This window comes from Syngnathus scovelli, chromosome 2 (genome assembly GCF_024217435.2).
Source record: "Syngnathus scovelli strain Florida chromosome 2, RoL_Ssco_1.2, whole genome shotgun sequence".
Taxonomy (NCBI): Eukaryota; Metazoa; Chordata; class Actinopteri; order Syngnathiformes; family Syngnathidae; genus Syngnathus; species Syngnathus scovelli.
Window position 1 is genome coordinate 22586313 of NC_090848.1, and position 21432 is coordinate 22607744.

Genomic DNA, 21432 nt, shown 5'->3' on the forward strand with positions numbered 1-21432 from the left:
AAGAGGCTTTGGTTGCCAGCTTTTTTTTCTCCCTATTGAACTTAGTTTACAAAGAAAACATTTATTGCCTCCTCTACAATTGTTGTAAGCTCAAAAAAGTCGAACAGTACACTTTAACGCTCATTCATTTGGAGTGATGATAAAGTGTGCCACATTGTTGTCCAGTTGTGTTGAGCCAATTAAAATTAACATTTTAATGTTTCATTTTTTTCAAGTATCAATAGACTTTTACTTGTAAGTTTACATTTATAAATGCAGCAATCTACAAATGCTGAGAAATATATTTTATTTCAGCATATTGCCTTAAACCTTTGTGTACCCTGTAATCACTAAAAACATAATTTTAAAATCGTTTTAGGCTATGAGCCATTATTGACATAGTTATTATTAGCTTGTGTAAAAACAGCTTAAACATACTGTACATCTGAAATGGGCCAATTTCACTCAGTGGCTAGGCCTTGTTTCACCAAATGTCTGAAGTGCCTTTACCATACCCTTGGGTAATCCCAGCATGTGTGTCCTGAAAAGCCTCCTCCAGATGGTCCACTTTCTCCTCTGACTCCGTAAAGGATTGAAAAGATCAGCTAATTAAACAAAGAGTCATATCCATGTGAAAGAGAGGTGCAGGTCCACGGGGAGAAGAGATACATGCAAATCGATCGCCAAACAATTTGAATGGTGTCCAATAAAACACGAGTGAGCCTCTGTGAGCAATACACTTTATTTTCACTGCTCTCAGGGAACAGCAAATGTTGTGACGTACAGTAAATCTCTCAGTTTGTTACACTGATGTTTCTTTTGTTTAGACATATTGTCCCAAAACATCCTGAAAATGTCTCATGACAGTTGTAGCCTACTGCTGAGCAGTTGATTCAAGTTAAGGTTAAATAACAACGTAACAGTAAAAAAAAAAAACACATCAAAACCACTCACTCAGCACACACAAAGACAACTGTGAAGAATACCTGAACCTGCTGTATTGAACTTGGTGTGTTTCCTGGCATGAGTGACTTATTGTTCAAAGTTGGACACAAGACACAATTTGAAAACCAGTGAATAATGTGTAGTAATTGCGGGGACCTCACTGCATGAACATCTGCGTGCGTCTCAGGTTGTCCTTCACACGAACAAACTCTGGTACCTTGTTCTGGTTTTCCTTCTGCCTGATCTCCTCCTGCTCGTACTGCAAAAATTAATGCGGTTTAGTTATTCTCCCACTGTAGAGCGACACACACACATGCACGCACACACACACGCACGCACGCACGCACGCACGCACGCACGCACGCACGCACGCACGCACGCACACGACAATTCAAAAGTTTGGGGTCACCCAGACAATTTAGTGTTTTCCATGAAATCTAATATAATCGCACAAGGGTTTTCCCATAATCCATTAGCCTTCCAACGCAATTAGCAAACACAATGGTCCATTAGAACACTTGAGAGATGGTTGCTGGAAATGGGCCTATGCAGATATTGCATTAAAAAACACGCTTGCAGCTAGAATTGTCATTTACCACGTTAACAATGTATAAAGTCTATTCCTGATTGGTTTAATGTTGTCCTCATTGAAAAAAAATAAAGATTTGATTTTGAAAATAAGGACGGGACGTTTCTAAGTGACCCCAAACTTTTCCCTTAATTTCTCAGGTTTCGTATTTGAGATCGTTGTCATTCTAGAGATGCAGCCAGTTTTCACAAAAACAGCCCATAAGCACAACCTCCATGTTCTACATTAGATATGGTGCTCTTTGGATGCAACTCGGCATTCTTCTTCATGCAAAACACCATGTGCTAACATATATTTTTGTTTCATTGGCCCATATTACATTCTCCCAATCCTTTTCTGGATCATCCACATGCTCTCTGGCATAGGCCAGGACATGAACTGGCTTAAGCAGGCAGACACGTCTGGCACTGCAGGATTTGATTCTCTGTTGGTGGAGTGTGTTAATGATGGTAACCTTTGTAGCCTTCTCACCAAGCCAATAAACGCGTACACTTCTTTGTCCTAACAAGTAAAGGGAAATGTGCTTAAACATATTTTAAGGTTGTGTTAAACTTATAATCATATTAATATCTAGTATTGGAGCGCTCGTGTGGATTGGTGGGTGGCGAAGAATGTGCAGGCAAACTGCATGAACTTGTTTTCGTTGAAGTGTTGTGGATAGGCCCAGACAGGGAGCACCGGACGAGAACACCTCAAGGTCGGTGAGAAACAAAAACAACAGCACGTCTATGTGGTCGGGCTTCGCGGGGAAATCCAACCACCTGACCTCAGCAATAACACCGACATGGGGAGGAGATGGCCATCGACCAATCATCTCACAATATTTTGCATGTTTTAATATTCATATTGTGTTTCTTTAAAACTGGGCAACCCGGAAGAATGTGTCGTCTTTTGGTGGTCACAAAAACGCACGAGTTTTAGTGTGAGGGACCCGGGACCCAGGCCTGTATTAGTGCGCTTTGTCAGGAATAAACAATTGGTAAATTTGGTCTGATTGATCTACTGGTCTTCTCTTTGACAGAACGAACTCGCAAAATTGTTAGGCGCGCCAGTGTGTGGATTCGGACATAGCAATTTATGTGTTAAGTGTTGATTGCAATTTGGAGTCAGATCAACAACTAAAATCCGTAACCTAACACAAGCAAGCAACTGATTAAATATCAATATGAGTAAGTTCATCAATGTTTTAAGTGATTTTCACGGGGGTTTGCTTGCTCACAAAACATTACTATGACCTCTTATTGGAGATATGCGCAACCATGTGGCGCAATGAGGTATAACATCTAAGTGGCATGCATGTTTTCTCAGCCACTGATTTTATTTTGGTTGTAACAGTTATTTATTAATTCATTCATTTATTCAGTCATTTATTTATTTGTTCATTTATTTATATTATATTACCGTAATTTCCGGACTATAAGCCGCACCGGACTATAAGCCGCACCAGCTACAATTCGTGGATATTTTAGTTTTTTTCTTACATACGCCGCGCCGGACTATAAGCCGCACGTGCAAACGAGTTTTTTTACAAAGAAAGACAGTACACAGAAAGCCTTTTTAAAGTTTTAATAACATACTTTAACATGTCTTTCTAAACATTGCCTGTGACGCAGCAGTAGTACCGCAGCAACACGGAAATGTGCACACGAGTTATTAACAAAGAAAGACTGGACACAGAAAGCTTTTTTAAAGTTTTAATAACATACCTTAACATTCCTTTTCAAACACTGCCTGTGACGCGGCAGTAATACCGCAGCAACACAGAAGTAACACAGCACTAATAGGGTTTGATTAAATAAAACATACCCGTAAAAGTCACTGAGACGCGGCGGTAACACTGCAGCAACACGGTAGCACAGCACTAACAGGGCTGGTTAAAGTAAAAGTAAAGAAAAGGGCTTCATCGTCTTCATCTTCCTCCTGTGCACTGAGACCGTCGAAGTCTTCCTCCTCAATTTTCGAATGGAATAGCGTTAGATATCCTTTGCCACACACTTTCTCAGTATCTCTTTCGTCGTCGTTTTTATCCATTTCTTCTAGCATTTTCCATGACGGGACCACGAAATAAAGAAAAGGGTGCCGCAATGTCATCAACATCAACTGCCTTTAGCTTAAAGGCGGCATCATGTGCATTTCTTTTGTCCCCCATAATGACGGTTTGTGTATAAAAGCTTCCTTTCAGTAATGTCCGTCTTGATCGCGTTTTGCGTGATGCGCGAAATGTTGTAAACACAAACTAGGCATCTTCTTCGGCGCATTATCTCTTCTTCGTCTGTCTCGCTCTTGCTTCCTGCTAGAGCGCCCCTTGGAGGCAGGAGGCCGTAAAAATCCATAAGTACGCCGCGCCGCCATTTAAGCCTCAGGGTTCAAAGTAACCTTCTGAATAAAATGCATTAAAAGTTCACATTCATTACAACTTGTTTTTGGTGAGCAAAATGTCAGAAGAATTGAATTTAAATGCTGAGTGATTGGGTTTTAATACAATGCAGAAGGTCCAAACAGCGTCACTGCTTTGTGTAATCTCTGAGGGTGTTTTCACACTTGGTCCCTTTCAGCCCTCGAAGCGAACTCATATCGATGACTCAGCATTTTTTGCGCATATGTGAACGCGGCAACCGTACTCAGACTCCTCAACGATACGGTTCACCTAATCTGTGCATTGTGAACACAAAGCGCACTGGGTTCACTTCGCCTTTTTGCACTGTATTGTAACCTCCTTGGCTTGCCGTAGATTGGTCACGTGACTTCAGGCGCAAAAACAAAACTGTAGAGAACAGAGAATCCAAAGTATGGCAGCAGCAAGTCGCGGTCTTGGTCGTGACCGTAGTTCTAATAGTCAACGTAGAGAAGCATGTGCCGTTCAAAGTTCTGCCACGGCACCTGGACGCGGCATAGTTTGGGGAGAAGGCAAAACGGAATGTCTTTTGGAAATTTGGAACGACGACAGCATTAAATCACAACTATCTACGACCCACTGTAATGCGAAATTATTTCAAGAATTTTCTGAGAGAATGAAAGCAGCCGGTTTTGATAGAACTTCTATACAATGCAGAATAAAAGTAAAAAAACTAAAGTATTTAGCTACTCGAGATAAAATGCGAAGAAGTAGGGAGTCAGGGGATATCAAAAACTACCCAGAATGCAGGGCAGTGGGAGTGTGAGAGCTCTAGAGGACCTAGTGTGAACAGAAAGAGGACTGAGGCCCCAACAAGGCTGAACAGAACCAGAAAGAGAACTCGGTCCTCTTTGAAACACACTCACAATGTGAACAGAAAAAGAACTGAGTTCATTTCCTCTTGGTCCACTTTTTGGTCCACTTAAAGAGGTTTGAGTTCGGTTGTTTTAAAAGGGTGCAGGTGTGAAAACACCCTGAGTCACATGGCAGAGTAAGAGAAAGGGTTTAGAGCACAGGTGTCAAAGTCAAGGCCCGGGGGCCAGATACGGCCCGCCACATCATTCTATGTGGCCCGCGAAGACAAATTGTGCATCAAATTCGTGTGTCATTACTAGAATTGCAAATTGTCTTCACTTTTAATAATATCTTTTTTTTTTTATATTTGACCAGTTTTTACTCGTCTGATTTGAAAACGAGTTATTTGTCAGTTTGTTTTGTAGCTTTTACTGTATATAATATGAGGTGCTCATACATTTATTTGGGTTGACAGTCATAATGGCCCTCCGAAAGACGCTATGACTACAATGCGGCCCGCGAAAGAAATTAGTTCGACACCCCTGGTTTAGAGCCCTTTGACGCAGGTCACCTAGCGTGGATTCCTACTAAAGCTCACAAGCAAGACAGCCAGAATAAGCAACAGCCATAGTAGTGTTTCAAAATAGTATTTTTGTTGTTGTTTTTTCTTCAAGATACCGCACAACAAGTGGTCCACAGCCTTTTTACGAGTGTATAAAAGTGATCAAGTCATCACAAAAATGGCGAAAAAAATCTTATATAAGCCGCACCTGACTATAAGCCGCAGGGTTCAAAATTTTGGAAAAAAGTCGCGGCTTATAGTCCGGAAATTACGTTATATTATATTATATTATATTATATTATATTATATTATATTATATTATATTATATTAATAAATCATTAAAATTTGGACACAAAATTTCACCATAAAATACCGACATCATTATCATCGTAATGAAACAACTAACAAGATAGCTTTACCAATTCTTTGAGACATACTTACTATATCTCAAGCCAGTGAAGGGATAGGGTCAAAAGACAAAAAACCCGCATAGCCACAATAACAGATAGGCTCACATCTCTTTGGATAAAGTATATAAGCAGACAAGTATATTCACGTAATCAACCAATAAGGACGACATAACTAGACATTCTTTGATAATACGATAATAACAGAAGTTGCTACAACTTCACGATTCAATATGTATTTGTGTGCACTGCAAAATAAATGTCTTTTGATATATTGCCCAAATAGCTGAATGACCTTTAAAGAACTGTGTAATGCATGCCTGATGTTTTTCTCTAAATCATGGACACGGCCAGAGTCGTCGTGACCGTTCAGTATTTGATTATATCTTGTGTTTTATAACTTGTGTTTTGACTAAACGTCATATGTTGCCTAATGCGAGACGCCAACTTTTTGATTACTACTGAACGTTCTGCACAGAGGGAAATATTTTGGCCTAACAAAGAAAAGATACGGTTGGAAACATGATTAAACTAAGAATATAATGACGTAAGCAAAGACATGAAGTATCAAAAGCACAAACCTTACATAGTCAGGTAAGAGCAATAGATTAATGATGTCACAGCCAAAAGCTAACATAAATTCGCACAGGATGACACAATTGAAAGAATGAGGTACGACAGTGTATGTCCAAGATTGGAGAAGAATGTTCACAGGAAGGTCACGTGGAGATAAAACTAGCAGATGCCAGAAGGAGCCACCCGAGAACTCGGCCAAAGATGATCGCCAAGGCCGAAAGACGGGAGGGAAGACAACAGCCCCCAGCCGAGAACTCGGCCAAAGATGATCGCCAAGGCCGAGAGACGGGATGGAAGACAACAGCCCCCTCCACACACACACACACCAACAGCCCCCCACCTACACACCGAATCGCCCATAACCAGCACCACTCCCATGGAAGCAGACTCTCCTTCGAACTTGCCCCACCCCGAAGACTCATCGCCCATCAATCCCGGCCCACAATGTGCTACTGAATATAAAACTGGTCTAACAACCTTGGACTTTGCCTTTTCTGAATGGAGACTTTCTGCTCTTGAAGGGCCCAGTGCTGTATTGTACTTTCCTGAAAACAGAGCTTTTTGAACAATAATTTGAACTCAACCAATCTGTCTAAGTCTAATTTCTGCTTCAGTGTCTTTGCATTTTCCTAAATCTGAAGAAATCAAACTAGCACGCAGTGAGTAAATTGGATAACAGGTGATTGGCAAAGGCTTTTGCCGTGAGGCGCAGATAACGCGCTCCCTAAATTGTGGACAGAATCCAACACCATCTTAATAGTGGTGTCTTAAGACAAAGGAAACATGTCTTGAGATGTCTCAATACATCTCATGTCTTCAAGTCACAAAAATCTGTTTCAGGCACTATTCCATATGCTGCTCCATCATGATTTAAGACAGGGGTGGCATCTTCAAACGTTTGTCTTAAGAGGTCTTGATGGACCATGATGTCTTGAGATGTCTCGATTTAGGTTATGAAAGTATCGTAAGACTTCTTGAAACATGTTGATAGCCATCAACATGTTTCAAGAAGTCTTAATGTATGTACACTGTATGTACTGTATGTACGGTGTGTATGACATTAAACAGACTGCAGTCGTAGCATACAGTACAGCATACACAATGGTCGATTTTTATAAAAAAGTGGCAAATCATTGAAACAAGACAGCCAAAGAAGCTTTGCAACTCAGTGCCATCCATTTTTTGTTTAGGACACCCTCTTCTGCTTGGGACTCATTTGCCCTCACAATTTTGTGTGGATTGGTGAAACTATTGTTATGAGCATTTTTTTTTTTTACTTTCCAGAGGGCACTTAGTTTCCTTGGGGGGCATTTAATAGAGGGTCTCTAAAGTCCATATTCATTTTGATTGAGACATCACATATTTACCAGGACTTGTCTCCATGCCAACAATACACAGGCAGCCTGTTACTGGGTCACTCAGAGTTCTCTGCTGCTACTTTCACTTTCGCTTTTGGGGCAGTGCGCATATTGTTGACACCTTATCCGAAAATAGCATGTTCCAAGCTCACAAAAAGAAAAGTGAATGGTGAAAAATGACATTTCAGAGAAGATTGGACTGAAATTTGCGCTTTCACACAGCTGTAGCTGTAACAAAGAGCTTTACAGAACATCACTGAAAATAACAACAATACAAGAGAACAAATAACATTAAACATTGACAATAATACGGTCATCCTTCATTTTCACCCCCTTTGACGCACTCGACCCTAAGTGATGCAGAGAGGTTGGACCATCAGAGGCAGGCCAACCCTCCCTCTCACTGGCTACTTTTACATGGACAAAATTGATTCTATCCGATTAGAGTTCAGATTTAAATTGTGATTGGATGCACTGTTTTCATAGGACACTATTAAAATATTGATCAGCTTACAACTTGCGTGTTCATGATTCACACTTTCGATCGGAACAAATCACAAACCACTTGTATCCTCCAGAACATACGTTTCTTTTTGCAAATGTTGATTATTAAGACATGAGGCCAGCTGTACATTCTTCAACATGTGATAAAGCTAGGGAGACGACATCTTACGTGAATAACAGAAAGGCGTATACTGACGTCACAGACATGCGCAGCGAAGGTGGTTTGTTCCGAAATGACACAATAAATGCTGTCATACGCAACAATTGGATTATCAATTGACATAAACCACCCCTCTCATTCAGAATAAAATACTGATCAAAATGAGCTTGAGCCAATCAGAATATTCCGAATGGGGTGTGTACATTTTTATGCCGATCAGGCTATTAATCAGAATAAATGCGTCTATAGCTACTGTATCACAAATCCTGTTCATTGACTATAGCTTAGCATTGAACGCACTGGCTGGCTAAGAAAATACTTTGGCTCAGACTAATATCCCATCTCTGCAACTGAGCGCAGGATATCTTCAGATACAAACCTATATCCTTCTTACTTTGTAAACAGTAACAATATAACTATAAATGAACTTGCAATGATTGCAGAGGAGTTTAATGATTACTATGGTATTGGGCCTACTTTGGCGGAAGAAGTACCAAAAAAAGGGAGTACAAGTGACCTAATTAAGGATGTACCCATAGCCAAAAGTATGGTTCTAAGGGGAACGGATGAGACGGAAATAATAGAAATTGTTAGAGGATTTAAAGGTAAAAAGTCAACTGATTGTAATGGGATAGATATGTCACTTGTTAAAAATATTATTGAAAGTGTGGTGAAACCCCTAACACATATTTGCAACCAATCCCTGACAAATGGTGTTTTTCCGAGTGAAATGAAAACAGCTAAAATTATTCCGATATATAAAGCTGGGGACAAACACATATTCTCAAATTACAGGCCAATATCTTTACTACCACAATTCTCCAAAATACTAGAAAAAATATTTTATAAAAGGCTTGATGATTTCATCACAAAACAAAATATTCTGTGTGACCAACAGTATGGATTTCGGAAAAATAGAACCACCACAATGGCTTTGTTAGATTTCGTAGCTGAAATAACAACAGCTATTGAAAATAAACGATATGCTGTAGGTGTCTTCTTGGATCTTAAGAAAGCTTTTGATACTGTAAATTATGAAATACTGTTAACAAAACTTGAGAGATATGGCATACAAGGTATGCCACTCACTTGGTTAAACAGTTATTTATCAAACAGGAATCAATATGTGCAATTAATGGACTTCAAATCAAAACTAAAACAGGTAAAGTGTGGGGTTCCTCAGGGCTCAATATTAGGCCCCGTGTTATTTATTTTGTATGTTAATGATATGTGCAAGGTCTCCAGGTTACTCAAGGCCGTAGTTTTTGTAGATGACACAAATCTGCTCTCTAGTGGGGACGACCTGGACCAACTACTGGATACTGTGGGTATTGAAATGGAAAAATTACAGAGTTGGTTTGACACAAATAAACTTACATTGAATTTAAGTAAAACAAGGTATATTATATTTGGAAACCGTCCGACAAACACAAACAAAATTCTTACAATAAATAATATAGAAATAGAAAGAATGAATGAAGTAAAATTTCTTGGAGTGCTAATAGATAAAAAATTAAGTTGGAAACCACATATAATGTATATCAAATCAAAGATCTCAAAATCACTGGCAGTATTGTATAAAGTAAAAGATCTTATAAACCAAACATCAATATATTCCTTGTACTGCTCCTTCATACTCCCATACATTATGTACTGTGTGGAGGTGAGGGGCAACACATACAAAACAAACACAGATCCAATCTACATTCTACAAAAAAAAGCAATACGACTTGTAAATAATGTTGATTACAGAGAACCATCTAACCCTCTTTTTGTAAAACTGAATGCACTGAAATACAATGATCTAGTCGATTTTAAAACCATCCAGCTCATGTACAAAATAAAAAAATAATCAATTACCAAACAGTATCCAGAGGTTGTTTGAGTGGAGGGAAAGTACCTATTATTTAAGAGGAACACTTATGTTTAAAAGAGATTTGGTGAGAACAACTTTAAAGTTGCATTGTATAACAGCTAAAGGTGTGGAATAATGAAACACCAGCAGTGACGAACTAAAGAATTGTAGTACTTTACCTCAGTTTAAAAAAATTTATAAAGGCAAAATACTGATGGGATACCGTAACATGCTGTGAGGTGTTTAAACTGCTGTAAACTGTATTTATCTAAAGGAGGTGTATGTATGTATAAGTGTGTGTATGTATAATATCTATATGTATGTATGTATGTGTGTGTATATGTGTGTGTATATGTATATATGTGTGTAGTATGTATGTATGTATGTATGTGTACATGCATGTATATATGTATGTATATATATATGTACATATATATGTATGTATATGTACGTGTATATGTGTATATGTGTATGTATGTATATGTATATCTTTAACATATCTGAAAATGGACAAATCTTGACGGAATCAAGCAAACATGTGGTTACAAGGGGTAGAGCTAGATAAGCCTAGGCTTCCTTCTACTCCCTTTTGAACAAATAAGATTTTATGATAAAGTGAAAATTTATAACGCAATGTCTTTTTTTCTTTTTTTTCTTTTCTTTCTTCTCTATTGTACTATGGAGTTATTATTTTCAGTATTTTTTACTTTCTTTTCTTGTATTTCTTTAAATGTTCGAAATAAACAAAACAAACAAACAAACAAACAAACAAACAAACAAACAAACAAACAAACAAACAAACAAACAAACCGCAGTTGCCAGAGTTGGCAATTTATAATCCAACTGAAGGACAGTGAACACGGGGACCCCACACCCACAAAGCTGTGTGCGCAGCCCTCTTCTGTACACCTTATTTATCACCCATTACATCACCCCTAACTGCCCCAATATGCCTTTATTTGTGTTTTCAACATCGGGTTTCACCTTTTCTAACCCGAATATTGGCTCCTGTATGTATATTGCCAATTGTTTTTGGAAATGTTAGTTTGTCTTACGTCTTCATCTTCCCCAACCGTAAATAAAAAGTTCGTGCTGCACTTGGTTGCCCTACCGCATCCCTTACACGGTCCCTATGGTAAAAATGACACCGTCTATCTGTAAATCTGTCTATATATAAATCTGTATATCTAGCTGTTAAAGGGAGTGAATGTCTTTGTATCTTTTCTGTGAAGCAGTTCTGACCTCTTGTAGCTTCTGCTGTCTCTTGCGGAGCTCCGTCTCCAGGTCCGAGGGCCGCTGCTGAGCCATCTCCTGCTCCCTGTGCAGCTCCAGTCGTCGTTGCTCCAGCACTCGCTTCAGCTCGGGCTTCTCCTCCAGCACAAGGCCACTGCAGGCAGAGTCACAGCTCAGCACAAACAAATTGGGACAATGACGAGACAAGCTTGGCTTCGCGTGTAGGTACCGCTTGTGACTGAGAAGCAGCTCCCGGTGTAAGTTCTGGTAGCTTGGCGCCTCAACAGAAGAGCCGTTGAGTTTCCGGGGCTGAGTATCGCCACTGCCATCCACTGCACACAGGCTGAGTGATGTGTCTGTGAAAGACCAATATGCATATATGGATCACATCCTACACGCTTTAAAATCAAAACACAGTTGACGAGCATGTTGCACATCACCGTACACTGAGTAGCCACACAAAATTCATATTCAATCAATTACCCATTTTTTAACCGATTATCCTCACGGGTCGTGGGCGTACTGGAGCCTATACCAGCTGACTTCGGGTTGTACGCGGGATGTATCCTGAATTGTTCGCTAGCCAATCGCAAGGCACATATAGACTAACAACCATTCATTCACACCTACAGGCAATTTGGAGAGGTCTATCGGCCTACCATGCATGTTTTTTTTTTTTTAACGTAGGAGGAAATATAATTTTCATCTTATCTATTTAAGTAAAAATAAAATAGAGATACAAATAAAAATTAGAGGCTGTCCAAGGTGTTTCTAAACTCTACTAACATCTTGTCCTCACTTGTCATTGTAGTCACATAAACTGACAACTAATTTGAAACAAAAACAAGTTTGTCAGTATAACCAGTATTTCAATAAAATTGAGACAACATAAATCTAATTATTCATGAAAAAGAGACAAAAATGGGTGACTTCTTGATAAATGCTATGGAAGCCCCCCCCCCCCTCATCAATATTGATTATGGAGCACTTTATTGAGACCTGCAATTTTAACAAACATTTGTCCTGCTGAAACAATTAACTGGCTCAGTCTGAATCTGTTCAACATAGGTTAATAGATTAGTACGTATGTACACCACTGATGGTATGGAAAGAAGAAAATTAAAATTTGTTTTGGAAAGAGCTCTTAATGTATTTGCTGAGTATTTGATGAGTGCTTTTAGGTTACTGTTTTATTATTATTTGTTAGGTTTTGTGTGTCCCTTTGTACCTTTCTGATGATGTCCATATCCACCTTTCTGTGAAAGAAGAGAAAAAAATATTAGTCGTATAAAAATGTTAATCTTTCACTGCAAAACAATGGTTGGATGGGGCATGTAAATGACGTGAAAATGCCGATTGGACTGCTTTAACACTCAAAGCAAGAGTGATGTAACATTTCTGTTGGACAGTGAGAAACTCAGAGAACGGTCTACACAGTGCAAGTGCAGTCGGGTTCTAAAAACTCATCTCATGGGTTTAGGAATTAGACAAACACCTGCCATGCAATGGATACTACATTGGCGCTCAAATGACCGCGGTCAGGGGGTGCATTGTCAGCTCAGGGTCAGAAGCAAGTGTGGAGTGTGAGTTGGTGTGTGAGCTTAAAACGTTCCGACCACATATATGGTCAGGTTCGCCTCAACGCACGCCTTGGGCTCTAGAACCAGTCTTCTTGAGCGGGTTGAGATCTTGACTGTTGTTTGTGCACATGCATCAAAAAGCAGTTAAGGGTGCCCAGCTCCTTTCTGGAGTCCTAAGACGGGGTGCTGAATAGCGCTCCTGTTGGGGACTCTCATGGCTGGTCTGTGAACACCTCAAAAGCCCCTGGTTGAAATAGTTGGGGAGAGGAAAGTTTGGGCTACTCTGCTTCGTTTTCTGCCCCCGTGACCTGATTCCAGATGAAATGGATGGATGTTTCAGCATAAAAGGAAATCAACCATTAATGTAATGTTAGTGTTGACATACAGCACACTTATAACACTCTACAACGGAGAAATGCATCGTAGCTAGCAAATGACTGGAGCAAGAATCTAATGTAGCACTTTGACATAATAAGGCGACAGATTTAAATACACATCAGAAATAGGAGAAAATACAAATCAAAGTCCCTTTTCCACAAAAAACTGATCCAGACTGACTAAGGGATCTGACAAGCCAATGGACCAAAAATAGGGAGTACAATCTCACTTACCAAAAGCACAAACCAACAAATTGCGACCACTCACTTTGTTTGCATCAGACTCTCCCAACTCTTCCATGGTATAGCGGGTAAAGCGTGTCTCTTTCGGTGCAGTCTTTTTTTTAGTCCATTGTGCAAAACACAAAACAAAACAATTCCACCTCCTCACATCACCTTTGTTGTCTGATTCTTCACAGCGCATTGGCGTATTGTTGTTGACGTGGAACTTAAGTGTCACCTTCCTGCTGTAGTAGACGCTCCAATCTGATTACGCCATTCAAAATGACCTCACCCCATGCGGCATAGGATGCTGGATTAGTTAAATGGCATGGACACAAATGCGGCTTAAATCCAATATAGCACAGCAATATTACTAATCCACTGCTCTGTTGTGCACTTCATTAAGATGGCAAGGGACCTGAACAACTATCAGGAATAAACATAAAATGTGTCTGTCCGTCCAGCCATCCATCTTGTTTACTGCTTACTAGGGGTGGCAGAGAGCCAAACATTTTCTCAGAAGGCGTCAGTGAAAATCCCTAGATTGGTCTCCAGCCAATTACAGGTAATCTATGGGGGACAGACAAGCAGTTGCAATCCCAGTCTCACCGTCACTGACAGGAATCTGAACAAGGAAGGCAGGCATTACCAGCACAACGTCAGTGACAAGTTGTAGGCAAATGCATGATCTACTTCATTATCTGCATCGCTTATCTTCACGAGGGTCACGGCGTGCTGGATGGAGCCTATCTCGACCGACTTTGGGTTGTACACCCTGAATTGGTTGCCAGCCAATTGCAGGGCACACATAGACAACCATTCACCCGAAAAGACAATTTAGAGTACCAAATTAACTTACCATGCATGTCTTTAGAATGTCGAAGGAAACTGGAGTACCCCAAAAAAATAAAAAATAAACCACGCAGGCACTGGGATAACATGCAAACTCCACTCATGAGGGCCAGAGCCGGAATCGAACCCCGTAACCCACTTAATGCATTAAATTATGGCAATAATATGGAAATATTGTGTGTGTGCTTTTTTTTGTAACGGTGAAAAATGACAGTAAGAGAGGAGAAATAAACACAAAAAGTCAGTGTGAAGCAACCATTCTAATATTCTAAACAGAAGAATCTCAGATGGTGTCCAGGTACTTTTGTCGAACCTTAGTGTTTTGGTGTCATGCTAGGTAGAGAGTATGGGTGGTAAGCCCCAGTGGCTTAATAGGCGATACATGTGGCCCTGGAACTGATTTTAATTTGAGAGGTTTCTATTTCCCAGATTTGTTCCATTGCCATTCGCTTGATAAGATTTTCATGGCAGAGCTTTCTCTCTGTGGTACAGTAATCCCTCGTTTATCGCGGATAATTGGTTCCAAGACCACCCGCGATAGGTGAATATCCGCAAAGTCGTGTCACCCTCTCATTTTTAACATACATAATTTTTTTTGTGTATCAATAAATCTATATTAAACCATATAAGTGCATATGTTACCATTAGAACATTAACTCATAGTTTCAAACATGTAAATACTATATTAATAGTATAAATGACATACAGAAAATAATGTATAAATGTGATACGTCTGTGTCTGTGTGTAACATATGTAGATGTTGCTAAAGTATACATACTGTAAATATGTTCTTGGAACTCTTTTATTATTATAACAACTTTTTATAACAAGATACAAGAGTACATACTGTAAATATGTTTTAATAACTTTTTTATTAGTAGTTTTATTATTAGTTTTTTTACAACAAGGTACAATACTGTAAATATGTTTGTAGAACTCTTATTATTATAACAACTTTTTTATAATAAGGTACAAGTGTATGTATTGCAATTGTGTGGGCACTCCCTGCCTTCTGCTGGCGTGCGGGCAACTTTCGTGCCATAATTCCTTAATTTAGAATTTTTATTTTTAATTTTTTTTTCATTTTTCATTTTTTGGGGAAAAAAATCTGTGATGTACTGAAGCCGTGATAAATGAACTGCAATGTAGCGAGGGATTACTGTACATAATTTACAGCATATTTTATTGTTTCCAGTGAATTTATATTAGTATGATTAACTTCAGTTTGTACTGTATTTGAATGACAATTTATCATGTTAAAATTATACTTAACAACAGCGCATGCACAGTGAATAAAGATCTTATGAGAATGACAGTTTGGACTAGAGTGAATTCCAAATACAATCCATCTGAATTGGAAATCGGGTTGTGGCCAAATCAAAGTTACACAATCAACAAGGAATCATGCTCCAACATGAGTGTCATATTTGATTTGATTGATTTTAGTGGAGCCAGAGACAGACGGTGCCCACCTTTGACATTGTGGCAGGTGTTCGCCAATGTGACTTGGAGTCCCTCAACATGATGGTGGCCTCAATGACAACCAGCAATGCAGCAATGTGTGTGCATGTCTGACCCAGGCACATGTACAGTAAGATGCACAAATCCTCCCAGCCTTGTCCGCTATTATCCAGGATTCCACAGGGTTATTTCCAGTATGTTCGGGGCCTGAGTACCTGCATGCAAGAGACCTATAGAACTTTGGACTGTACACATATATTTAAACAATTTTCTGACAACGGAAAATTAAGTTTCGACAGGGTTGTTTGTTGAAGTTAGAGACTTCAGCACATATGCTAATACACATGAGCTCCAGGTGCATTTTTTGCTCAATCAAATTAGCTGGAAGTCATTTATTTTCTTCAGGTAATGATGAGTTTTACATCAAATTAAAGTGTTTAGAAACCATAGTTTGCGCTACTTTATGGTACAAACTATAAATATAGCAGGCACGTGCACTCATAGGAGGCAGGTGAGGCAGTGCCTCACCTTGCCACCAGGGGCGGTAGAGGGGTGTCACCATAAGTTGTTAAAAAATGAATAATATAATAAAACATAATATAATATCTGTCCTGTGGTCTATGATTTTAATGCAATTTTGGTGTGTTTCCTATACATTTGGATCATTTTCATAGTCAAAATAGCTGTATTTCTTGTTCAAATAACAACGGGAGACGAGAATCATGGAGGCTGAGGCAGTGACAGGTAGTGCCTCGCAGGGCGTGCGTGTAAGAGTATGCACCACTCACACACTGTACTGAGTGCGTGCGAACGGCGCGTGCTTGCAGTCAGCGGGAAAATACGGGCCTTGAGGCAGCCAGTACTTTTGCCTCAAAGAAGGGCCGATAGTGAGCCTGCGGCTAATAGTTCACGACACGAGTAAATGCGAGAGTAAATTAAGAAGAAAAAAAAGAAAAGAAAAACAACCAACAACATTCGATGCTAACGCGTTGCTATTTGGCTTTATTTTCCCTGAAAATGGAGGATATAATCTCGAAGATAAGACATTTTTCAAAACTTGACTTTCAGTCAAAGCAAGAAGTCATAAGTAAGGGAAGACAAACGCCAGATTTGCGAGGATTAATTCAAACTACGGGCCTCTCGGGACGGACTACAACACGTTCGTTTCAAAAGGATTGGTACTCTAAAAAAGACTTCATTTACAAGTAAAGGTAAGAATACTGCGGTGGTGTATTTAAATGTACAGTGGTGTGTTTAAAATGTTATTAAATTTAATCAAGAATGGGATAACAACCATGTATGCTTGTAAATCTGACTTGTGAGTCAGTGCCTTAGTGCCATACAGTACGTTTATAAATCTGACTCTGAGTCAGTGCCTCACCAACCCCAACCCTCACCGCACGTCACTGGAATATAGGGTGATTGTTTGATAAGTTTTTCGCTATTCTTGGGGTGACTGAGCCTTTTTATAGACATATATAAGTGCTGATTCTACTCCTGGACTTAAGTAAAACTAAATAAGTCATACTTAAAGCCATGCTTAAAGGGAAGTCTGTAGTTTAAGATAGGAAACCCAACCGGCCGTATGTATTGTGCTTCACAACAGTATAAGCAGTATTTATATTTCATTCTGGATGAAATGGATAAGCGCCCACTCTGTCGCCATCAGGCACCAGCAAGTACATATAGCGGTCGTGTGTCAGTGAATGGGGGCCATCTTTGGAGCTGTCTCGAATGTGCATGCTGTCCTTTATAAAATGCCAGTACAGTATAACTACCAGACTGATATATTTTCTTATTTATTTACATGAGAAGGACTTAACTGGATGATGCGTTTCGCAGACACCAAAGCCTTTTCCGACATGGACAGGGGAGAGCATTCAATTTTTGAAAAAGATAGGCCGGCTTTATGGGTACAAGGCCAGAAAATAGACCAGAAAACTAAACAGAAGCATATTTATAAGACGAGGAACGGATGAACACCAGTGACCGCTGGAGAGAGCTGATTGGATTACACAAGGGATCAGGCTGACGAAAACAAGTGGAAACAAAACCTAATATCAAGCAATTTCCTTGTGTGGGACTAAATATCAAGATGAAAGACATAAAAAAGACAACTAAATAAATAGTATAAACTAAATGTAATCTAATCATCACAGATCAACAGATGTTCACAAACCGATGAATCTCATCCCATCCTTGCTTGTACATAACTAAGCCTTTCAAGGATGGAAACAAACAAACAAACAAACAAACAAACAAACAAACAAACAAACAAACAAACAAACAAACAAACAAACAAACAAACAAACAAAAAGTAAATCATCAGTGTTCATCGGTTTGAACATGAAATAGCTTGGCTTTAATTGAATATAGGTTGAAAAAGATTTGCAAATCACTGAATTCTTATTTTATTTACTTCTACACATTACCCCAACTTTATTGAAATTGGGGTTTATATGGACTTGAAATTTTTTTTAACTTTACAAAAAGTTCAAGTACATTTTGGCGTCGTTTTTTTACCCACATGAGTTGAATCAGCTGCTTCTATTTGAATCTTTATTTTTTTTTTTAAAACACAAGTATCTGTAGCCCACTTCTACTTATATACAGAGTGTGAATACTTTTGTTGATCTCCAAACGAGCAACCTGACGATAATGAATAACTGATGTTCCAAAAACAGCCAAACACTTTTGATGAATACGTTATAATTATCAATATCACAAGAATGATTGGATCATTGATCTATAATCATAATGTGCTAATCGACCTTAAGTAAGAATTGGGAACAAGCAAGTGATGAAGAGCGTCATACCACGACGAGCCTGGCAGCTTGGATGGATCTTTACGCACCCTTTTGTTCTAAGTAGCGTTCTTTCCTGGTTATGTTGACCTCAGCAGCTTTGTGTTGTTCTGAGCGTGTCCGAAATTACGATATTTCAGAACTAACTTAATTTCATTTCACTTTCCTAATGTTGTTGCAGTATCTCCATGGTTACTTGTCCGGCGGTGACGTCAGGTGACGCTAACGTCGTAAATTGACAAACCTGGGAATTTATTCCGTTTAATAGATTATATTAACCAAATGTTGCATTCAACGATTTTAGTCATAATGAGCCAAACGTGCTCATAGAAAACGGTGCATTTCTTACTGTACTAATAGAATACAATTTTCTTAGTTTTAGCCTGGCTAACATTAATTTTAAAACACATTTTTTAAATTTACTTTTGATCTTTGTAATTATCATGTTGTTTTGCAGATATTGTATGTTTGTGTCGTAATGTTTCAGTAGTTAGAGAGAGAGAGAGAGAGAGAGAGAGAGAGCGAGAGAGAGCGAGAGAGAGCGAGAGAGAGCGAGAGAGAGCGAGAGAGCGATGGATGGGCGGTGCGTTTACCATGATGCAACGCGAGCTTTTGCATTCCTCCCGGAACCGGTAGTCGTCGAACCAGTTGCATGAGGGAATTCGTGGTGCGTGATTGTTTGTGTTGCGTGCGAGTGGGTATGCGTGTGAATGCGGAATGCGTGTGATTTTTGTCCAAAACCTACACACTGATCTTATTTGATCTGGTCGTAGTTGTGGCCCGACTATGACTGGAAGTGATATGAAATCAGCTTGCTTAGCCTCAGTGGCAATGGGCATCAAGCTCGAGTTCGACCTTCAGGGCCTCCACGCTTGTAAGTTGTGGTCAGAGGTGATGAATTGATCAGATATACTAGTTCGGAGTGCGTTTGGTTTCTTTCCAAACTCCACGACGGGCAATGAGTATAGAAGCGATTCTGATCTAACCACAAGAAAAGACATAAAATCAAATGTTCGACCGATACGTACTTAAAACATTTACTCTTGTTTTTGTAATATTTGTCACTGTCCTTTATATTTTGAACTGTTTACATAATGTGCATTTCTGTTTGATTTGTTAATGTCGCTAAGATTAATAAACCCATGCCGATAAGTAAGATAGGCAAACAGAGTTAGCTTTCTGTGTGTAAAAGATGGCAACCAAAAACGTGCTCCGACTTAACATGGTGAACCGTTTATGATAGCAGTGTGTATGCATTTAACTGTAACAATAATAAAGTAATAAAGACAAAATACGACTGGTGTTTCCGCTGCATTCGTGGAAAGTCGGAATGTTCCATGAAAAAAGGACCGCAACTTCACCGAATGGCTTGAGTATGATGCCACTCGAGAATGGGAGCCCCAGTGGAGATCCAGACCATGAATGGCAAAGTATAAATTGCAAGATTATATATATATATATATATATATATATATATATATATATATATATATATATATATAGTTGTTAGACCCCATTGGGCACCATAATGTAGTGTTTGCAAACTTGTCATGTTTTGGTAAGGTTTTATGGACACGTTGTAACGTTACAAAGTTGGGTGGGATGGGTAGCAGAATTTCCTGTAGGCCTCGTGTGGTCCTACTCATTGTCTAGTCAAGGTAAACTTCTTTAATCCTATGTTAGACAGTGAAGGAATGGGGTCAAAATACAAAAAGTCCTGCCAAGCTACAAAAACATGTGCTCAAACCTCATTGAATAAAGTACATAAGCAGACAAGTATATTCACATATTAAATCAATAAAATAAACATTTTAAGCATATAATTATACCTACACACCAAATCGATAAATAAGACATAACTAGACATTTTTGATAAGTGGTAATGAGGAAGGTTTTTATAACTTTATGATCTGATATATATTTCTGAGCACTTTGAAATAACAAAGGACTTTTGATATATGGCCTAAATAACTTAATGACCCTTAAGGAACTGTGTAATGCATGCCTGATGTTTTTCTCTAAATCATGGACACGGCCAGAGTCGTCTTGACCGTTCACTACTTGATTGTATCTTATGTTTTGACTAATGCTAGACGCCAGTTTTTGATTACTACTGAACGCTCTGCACAGAGGGAAATATTTTGCCTAACAAAGAAAGAATGAGGTACGACAGTTTATGTCCAAGATTGGAGAAGAATGTTCATAGGAAGGTCACGTGGAGATAAAATCAGCAGGTGCCAGAGGGAGCCGGCCAAGGACTCGGCCAAAGATGATCGCCAAGGCCGAAAGACGGGATGGAAGACAACAGCCCCCACACACACCGAATCGCCCATAACCAGCACCCACTTCCATGGCGAACTTGCCCCACCCCAAAGACTCATCACCCATCGGAGACAGTGTTAGCAATCGCTTTTTTTACGGTTGTATTAAATGTTTGTCGTGCCTGTGTTGATGCACGAAGACACCTACCTGGACAACAGCTCCCTTCCAGACAAGGTTGAGGTAGGCGAGTTGTCGCGGCTAGCTGGTTTTCATTTCCAAACTTTACGCCATGCCGCCCAAAGAAAATGAGGGCTACGATGAACTCAAATCATCAGTTGACTTGATACGGCAAGACCTTACCACACTCTTAGAGCAGCAAGCCACCCTGCTCCAGCTAACGTCTGAACTAACGGAGCTTAAGAAATTATCCAAGGAGAAAGATGAGAAAATCCTGTCGCTTGTACGGAGAGTAGATGCACTGGAGCAGTACTCCCGACAAGAAGACCTCATAATC

The 21432-nt window shown here is 39.4% G+C and overlaps 1 protein-coding gene and 1 non-coding gene across 8 annotated transcripts; one reads left to right on the plus strand and one right to left on the minus strand.

Annotated features, from left to right (window-relative positions):
• Positions 1 to 702: 702 nt before the first annotated feature.
• zgc:195245 (uncharacterized protein LOC565483 homolog) lies at positions 703 to 21232 on the minus strand. 7 transcript variants are annotated; one of them, XM_049754871.2, is made up of 7 exons: positions 18669 to 18875; positions 18032 to 18071; positions 15864 to 16067; positions 12588 to 12615; positions 11589 to 11715; positions 11369 to 11513; positions 703 to 1183 (listed from the first exon to the last, which is right to left on the minus strand). In XM_049754871.2, the coding sequence occupies exons 3-7, from the start codon at positions 15975 to 15977 to the stop codon at positions 1082 to 1084; spliced, it is 516 nt and encodes a 171-aa protein (XP_049610828.1). In that variant the 5' UTR covers positions 15978 to 16067; positions 18032 to 18071; positions 18669 to 18875; the 3' UTR covers positions 703 to 1081. The 7 variants fall into 7 exon arrangements, with proteins under 7 accessions (XP_049610828.1, XP_049610830.1, XP_049610831.1 ...); XM_049754873.2 differs by having other exon boundaries at positions 18707 to 18874; XM_049754874.1 differs by lacking the exons at positions 18032 to 18071; positions 18669 to 18875 and adding an exon at positions 21126 to 21232.
• Positions 19208 to 19641, plus strand: LOC125989531 (small Cajal body-specific RNA 2). Its single transcript, XR_007488707.1, has one exon. It is a non-coding gene; the product is annotated as a small Cajal body-specific RNA 2 (non-coding RNA).
• Positions 21233 to 21432: the final 200 nt, after the last annotated feature.

Coding starts and splice junctions, on each gene's coding strand:
- zgc:195245 (XM_049754868.2), bottom strand. CDS start 13,740: ATGCGCTGTGAAGAATCAGACAACAAAGGTGATGTGAGGAGGTGGAAT. Junction 12,616..13,584: donor GAGAGTCTGATGCAAACAAA/GTGAGTGGTCGC, acceptor CTTCTTTCACAG/AAAGGTGGATATGGACATCA. Junction 11,514..11,588: donor CTGCTTCTCAGTCACAAGCG/GTACCTACACGC, acceptor CTCTGCCTGCAG/TGGCCTTGTGCTGGAGGAGA.